This window comes from Haliaeetus leucocephalus, unplaced genomic scaffold (genome assembly GCF_000737465.1).
Source record: "Haliaeetus leucocephalus isolate CR32 unplaced genomic scaffold, Haliaeetus_leucocephalus-4.0 Scaffold1007, whole genome shotgun sequence".
In the NCBI taxonomy this organism is placed as follows: Eukaryota; Metazoa; Chordata; class Aves; order Accipitriformes; family Accipitridae; genus Haliaeetus; species Haliaeetus leucocephalus.
Window position 1 is genome coordinate 665,914 of NW_010973443.1, and position 6,767 is coordinate 672,680.

The following is a 6,767-nucleotide window of genomic DNA, read 5'->3' on the forward strand; positions in this document are numbered from 1 at the left end:
CCCGGGGCTCACGGGGCTGTGAGGAAGCGCCGGCCTGGCCACCCGCGGGGCCCGCCCTGCCCTCGGAGCTGGAGGACGAGGGCGAGCCGGGGCGGTGAGAGGGAGAGGGGCGAACTGGGCGAATAGTCTCAGGCTCGCCAGGGCCGCCTGCGGCTCTGGCCCGGGCCCGGGCCGCTCACGGGAGAGGCTTGAGGGGTGGGAGGCAGCTCCGGCTGCGGGCGGGCCTAAAAGCAGCTCCCGGGCAGCCGAGTGGAGGGGCCCGGCTCTCAAAGAGGCCTGGAGAACGGCCAAAAACTCTCCTCGAGTGGGAGAACTCCCGTCGGGTGAAGGCTTCGGGGTGTTGCCAGGGAGTCGGTGTTGGGAGAGATTGAGCCCCTGCAAAAGCTGAATGAGAGGTAGGAGCCGTTATTTATTAGTAGGCAGGAACACGGCGTATTTGCCACCCTTCTCGCTTGCATCTTTTGTCAGACACGGTGTTTTCACTGCAGGCCTTTTCGTTGATAGCATACTTCCAAGCAGATGGTGCATCTTGGGATATTTGAATACACCGGTAACAAACAAACAAGAAAAAACAGATAGCCAAATCCGTCTGAACCTTGATGATTCCTGTGTCCTAAATCTACTGCTGGAGCATCTGGCTGCAAGATACGTAAATTCGTATTCGTGGGGGGCTGGAGTACAGGTGATAGAAATGAAGTCAGAAAGATGAACACATTTACTTTTCCCTGTCTTGCAATCTGGTGTAGGTATGCTGAGAACACATATAGGGCCATAATAACCCATTTGAAAAATATGTCCTGATAATAAATACATTGAAATGACTAAAATGCTTTACCTTCAAAAGCAGCTCCTCATCATAGTAAGACTTGTGGATCACGTCATTTCTTTGGTGAATGCCTCAGCCCCAGCCACAAAGGAAGGGTTTTGAGGCCATTCGGCAGGGGAGGAATAATTTAGGTTCAGGCTCTGCCTTGGCTCCAGCAGAGCCCTCACCTTCCATTTCAGCTGCCAGCCCCTCCTCCAGGCCTGCCACCATCACACCTGCCTACTTTAGCACTTTCCTCCATGCCTCCCTTGCCAACAGCAAACACCCATGTGACTTTTAATACCATCACTGGCTGAAGAAGAAATAAGTGAGGAGTGCTCTAGAAAAGTACTTCAGAGCAGTGTTACCTGATTGGAATTGGCTTCAATAGGTGGAGTTACGTGGCATATATGTGAAAATGTCATTAGAGGTCTGCAACTACTCTGGCTGCAGTTTTCCAGCTACAGACTTATTTTATGAAACACATGAAACAGCATCTTCATTTACCTCCTTTATTTACAGTGCAATATTTGAAGTTATTGTCTGGTGGTCTGCTGGGCTTTGTTAGCAAAACCAACATTCCAGTCTGTTTATGCATTCTTACCCTTGGGATCTGGAAGATAAACTGGAAGACAGAGGGGTTTTTTCTGTTCTGGTATGTTTTTTTCTTCTTCTGTTAACATGGACACTCTATTACCTCCACTCTTTGTTTCTGTTCACGAATCCACCAAAGATTAAGCCATAGGGTACACTTCTCAGAAACAGTGATTCAGCTCCAGAATTACCTGGTGATTGTGTACCAGAAGAACTGGGTCTTGGCTTGCAAAGAATCAAGACAGGGGGAACTGCTGCCAAATAGTAAATGCCACAAAAGGTTCTGTCTTTTCCCCTTTTAATGGGGTTAAAAAAACCCAGTCAAGAGTACAAATTCAAAAGAAGCTTCCTCTATGCAGATTTAGAAGACAGAAATACCTCTATTTTCTAATTCTTTTACGCATCCCCTGTATAAGAAAATTTGAGGAGAACCAGAAGTTAAGATCTCTCCTTAATATGACAACAGGTCTTACAGGTTTTTCCATGCGTGGTTTTCGGTGCAAACACCTTCTTAGGCATGGTTGCACGATAGATACAACTGACATCAGGGGATGTGCAGGGGCTGGGGGAGGATCCCTATCACCAGCATATGGAGAGGCAGGGAATGAGGGACAGGGCACAGCATCAAGCCGTGGCTCACAGAGGGAGCATCACTGAGGCTGGAGGGGACCCCAGGAGGGCCGCCGTTCAATTTCCAACTCAGAGCAGGGCCAAAGCTGAATTCAGGCCAGGTCACTCAGGGCTTTGTCCTGTGGGGTCATTAAAACCTCCGAGGACAGAGATTTCACAGCCTCCCCGGGCAGCACAGCTCAGTGCTTGCCTGTCCAGCTTCAGCCTGCACATTTTGTGTTATAGTAATGGCAGAGTTGGTATATAAACACTGAGTGGGTGGCTTAATGGTAATTATGTATGAGCATGTTTTTTTAGTGTAGTCTTTGTTGTTGTTTGAACACACTGCGAACCTTAATAATGCATTAATCTGTTTTGTTGTGTTTAGTGTCATTTCTTATCTAATGCTTTTATTTCATCCAGACTGATATAATTTTTCATACTAAACAACACCTGTGCTGTTGATCAGCAGTATCTGGCAGCCTTCTCCAAGATCTGATTAATTTCATTTTAAGACCTCATAGCACAGCTCAAGAATGACATCTTGGATCTATTGCAGTCAATAGAACTTCTCTCACTGATTTCAGTGAGAGCATGATGTCATTCCAGCAGTGTCTTTAGTATCTTCATCACTGCTTGCAAAAGGATAACATTTGCTTAATCTGAGGTCAACATTTGTCCTGTGTGTTTGTAGATCTTAATGTTTGTCATGCTCTGAGTTCAGTATTGTTGTAATAAAATCTCAGTTTGGAGGCGGTTTGACATTTTTCAAAACTATTTGCTATTACATATTAAACAAGCTCTCTCTGTACCTGAGAAGTAGCAGAGTAGGTTCAGTTTCATAATACTGTTTTCCACGGTTTATTATGCAGGTAGTTTATTCAGTCCCTCCAATTCTGAACTTGAAAATGTCTTGCAATAAAACAATATCATGACCTTCTTTGCAATTTCTTGGTATTATTAAGACTGTCAGAAAAAGCAACCAAGTGCCGCGTTACTTGTTGTGTTAATGGGAAAATTCTAGATCTCGCTCAGTGAAGTGTCTCATGTGTCCTGCACCGCAAAGTCAGTGAATGTTGCAAAATGCAAAGGTATAAAGGTAAGAGTATGTTTTAATTTCTCTTTAAGGAAATGCCTGGCCTTTTGGTGCTGCTGTTCGTCTTCTGAAATACAAAATTGTTCATACAGCAGGATCTAGTCATCATTTACTTGACTGCTAGTGAGTTCTGTATACAATTTTAGGCCCACTTGTTATATTGTAAATCAAAGGTAAAACTGCAGTCCACACTATCATTGAAGACTTATGGCATTATTGAAATGTTGCCACAGATTGGAAAGGTAGATCTTAGTTGAAGGTCTTCAAGCTTGTTCAACTACAGTGTATTTCTTTACCTAGTGACATTGTTATAAAAACATACGATGCGTGTTGAATATTCAAGTAGAGAGGAGCCAATAATACAAAATGGCATTCTCATAAATAGCTATAGCATAAAATTTGATGTATTTTTCATATTTTGGGCCTATTCTGTTCTGCTGAACACAAAAATGCCCTAGACCATTAACTTATGTAGGAACAAGACAAAAATGGTATCTTGTCTTTGTAGTTTAAAGTAGCATTTAAAGAACTGAATGATGCCTGACCCAATTTCAAATGTGTGGAAAGACATTAGTCCTTTGATAAAAGACAAAGTTACTAAGGAAATGGATTTTTTAATACTGTTTTCAAGAATTGGTTCTTAAGAGTTCATATACATTCATGAGGGATGTAATGAGACAATTCAATATACAAAATATGGAATGTGTGTGTGTGTGTTGGTTGTTGTTTGCTGGTGTTGCATTTCTAAAAATGCACAAACTCTTTGCTAAAATGTAGCAAAAAATCAGATATGCGTCATAAGTATACAAACATAAGTATGTAGTTGAAACTCACCTCCAGAAAAGAAAAACTGTCTTAGATAGCAGTCTTAACCTGAGAAGTAATTCTGCAGAAACAGCGTGATGGTGCCCTGTGGTCATCTCCTTTCCAATTTGACATTCTTGCAAACAACATCATGGTCTTTCTCAGTCTCAGTTTGGAGAACTCATCTGGCAATGGGGCTTCAGATTTCCCCTTTCATTTGCTCCATTAATACACATAGCAGCTCTGCAATGCTAATTCTGCCCTCAGCATCTCCCGAGCGGTCCCAGGAAGCCCTCAAATTATATTTTCAAATTATGCCCAGGTTGAGTTCTATTGGGTCACAAGGTAAATAGGAGCAAATAATGTCATATTGATGTGTGAAAGACAAGCGCTGTACTGAAACCGTGCATGACACGTGAAGTGCTTTCCCTCTACTAAGCGCTGGTAAGACCTGCACTGAAGTGCTGTGACCGGTTTTGGGCACTATCCTTCAGGAAAGGTGTGGGATCATTGAAGGGAGTCCAGAAGAGAGGACCTGTAATGACTAAGATCCAGAAAACAGACAGAATGAAACATGAGAACAGATTGAAATACCGAGGTTGTTTAGCCTAAGGATGACAAGATTGACTCACGTGTTCAGCAGTAGTCTTCAAATACATTAAAAACTATTGCAAAGAGAAAGAAAATAGTCTGCTCTCGTTTACTTTTAATAGGACAGGAAGGAACAGGTGTAGATCGGTCCAAGAACTGATTTAGAGCAGATATGAAGAACTTCTTAAGAGTAAGGATAATTAATGAAAAGGATTGCCTGGCAGCGCAATCCATGGAGTCCCAGTCACTGACCTTTAAGAACAGGTTAGACAGCTGCTGGGAGACATAAATTTAGCTGATCCTGCCTTGAGATATGACCTCTGAAGTCCTTTCCAGCCCTATGAGTCTATCACTGTGTAAATTCCAGCATGCTCAAAGATTAAACTGATCATCTGCAGTGGAAATGTCCGTTCCCCAAGGTCTGAGCTACAGTCCATTAAAATCAGGGGGAATTTTTCCAGTGACTTTAATAAGCATTGGATCAGGCCCTAATTGAGTGTGTAATTTGGAGCTGCGTATGGAATTCGGTCCACAATTCTGTTAATGGTATTTGCAAATGAGAAGAATCCAACTCCTTTTCCCAGGGTACATTAGTTTGCAATGGTTACAAGAGAAAATAAACACACGCTGAACAAGCAGTGCTAGATTTTTCTTACAAAATTGAGCAGAACTGACTGAAGACAGACACAAGGATAAGGTCTCTGGGGAAATATTAGCAACTTCTCTCAAGGAAGAACATTTTAGACAGCTATTTTTTACGTCAATTAAGCAGGGCAAGACAGCAAGAGACAGCAAAAACTATGTTAACAACACTTCAAAAATAAACAGGTATCATGAACGTGAGAATGAAATGTTTATCTCTGCTGAAAGATCAAATTAGCTGAGAGCCTGAAAATGGGCAGAGCAAAAGAGGGGGAGATGTGGAGAAATTCAGACTGTCAGTGGATTCAATCAGTTTCATAGTGACTGATGAGGAATTATCCATCCCCCCATAGTCTGTTACCAAATAGCATAAAGGTTTTCCTCCACTCTGAACGATCAATTAAATCACAAGCACTTATGCCAGCTAAAGCTCTGCCTCTGCAATTGCACATATTTATGCAATCCAGAGGAATACTAATATGCATAAAGTTCAGAGTTTGCAGGTTTGCAAAATCACGGCTCCTGTAGGCATCTGCAGCCACTCTGCTTCCATGGGTTGTGTGCATCTCCTGGAAATTCTTTCTCTGTTACCCTTGCCTTGTGGCAGGAAACAGGCAAGCGCTCAAAAGGCTCCTCTAACAGATGCAGGAAGCTAAGGTTACTAATATGGGGCTAATACACACATGAAAGGTCTTTGCTCTTGATTAATTCATTATGTCTAGGAAGAAAGACACAGGTTTCTAGAATCATCTCCCCACTCCAGTTTGTTTGTTGCAGACGTGTTCTGTGTCTTCACACAAGCTTGAACACTCTACCTGAGAGATCAGTTATGAAATATTTATTTACTTTGCATTCGGGGAAGAAAAAAAAGAAAAAAAGTCTGCTTATTATTATTGATGGAATCTTTGACTGCCAAACACTGAATTATTTATAGCTTAATTGTACAAATGATACCCGTGAGGACCTGTTAGATTGCAACGAGCAATTGATACACTGTGCAAGAACAGGGACGTGTCTTTCAGACTTTGTTCTGGTACTTTGGTAGGTCACCTTAAAACAGGTATGGACACTTTGCAGAGGCAACGCTGGAATACCTGACAGCATTTTTGAAGTCGCAAGGGGTAAAAAGGCCTGCAGAAAGCCCCATGTAGCAAAAGATGCTCTGACCTGTGTTAACCCATGGGGGACCTTTCTGCTCCCAACCCGTGTGTGCCTATCGGCCAGCAATCTGTCACGCTGTGTGCAATTCCCGATGCTCCCCTTCCCTGTGGGCAGCCGAGTCCCTCCTGCCCGTCAGCAGGCCCCGCTGATGCTAAGGGCACTGCAGCCCTGTGCAGGGCTCTCCACCTACAACTGTCAATATTTGCCATTTTCCTCCCCCAACACCAAGCACTAACAGGGAAGGTTGGGAGAGTGCACCCACTCACCCGCTACTTTGGTCTTGTGCCTACATACCTGTTGCGGAGAAATACGTAACTAGATGTTTCACTGTTAAATTCATGAAGTGAAACGCTTGAAATGTTTTGTGAGCATGCCTTTTAATACAGACTTTAACTGTGCAATCTTTATTTTAATTCCACAAGTTTCCTGGCTTCAGTTCTGCTTTTCAGAGGGAAACGCACTATA

The 6,767-nt window shown here is 43.0% G+C and overlaps 1 protein-coding gene across 1 annotated transcript in view; it reads right to left on the bottom strand.

Moving 5' to 3' along the window:
• The window catches only part of VAPA (VAMP (vesicle-associated membrane protein)-associated protein A, 33kDa), a 35,616-nt gene extending 34,580 nt beyond the window's left edge, over positions 1-1,036 (bottom strand). Inside the window, exon 1 of the mRNA XM_010584881.1 lies at positions 994-1,036. Within this exon, the coding sequence (XP_010583183.1) occupies positions 994-1,036 (43 nt within the window). The remainder of the gene's footprint in view (positions 1-993) is intronic.
• Positions 1,037-6,767: the final 5,731 nt, after the last annotated feature.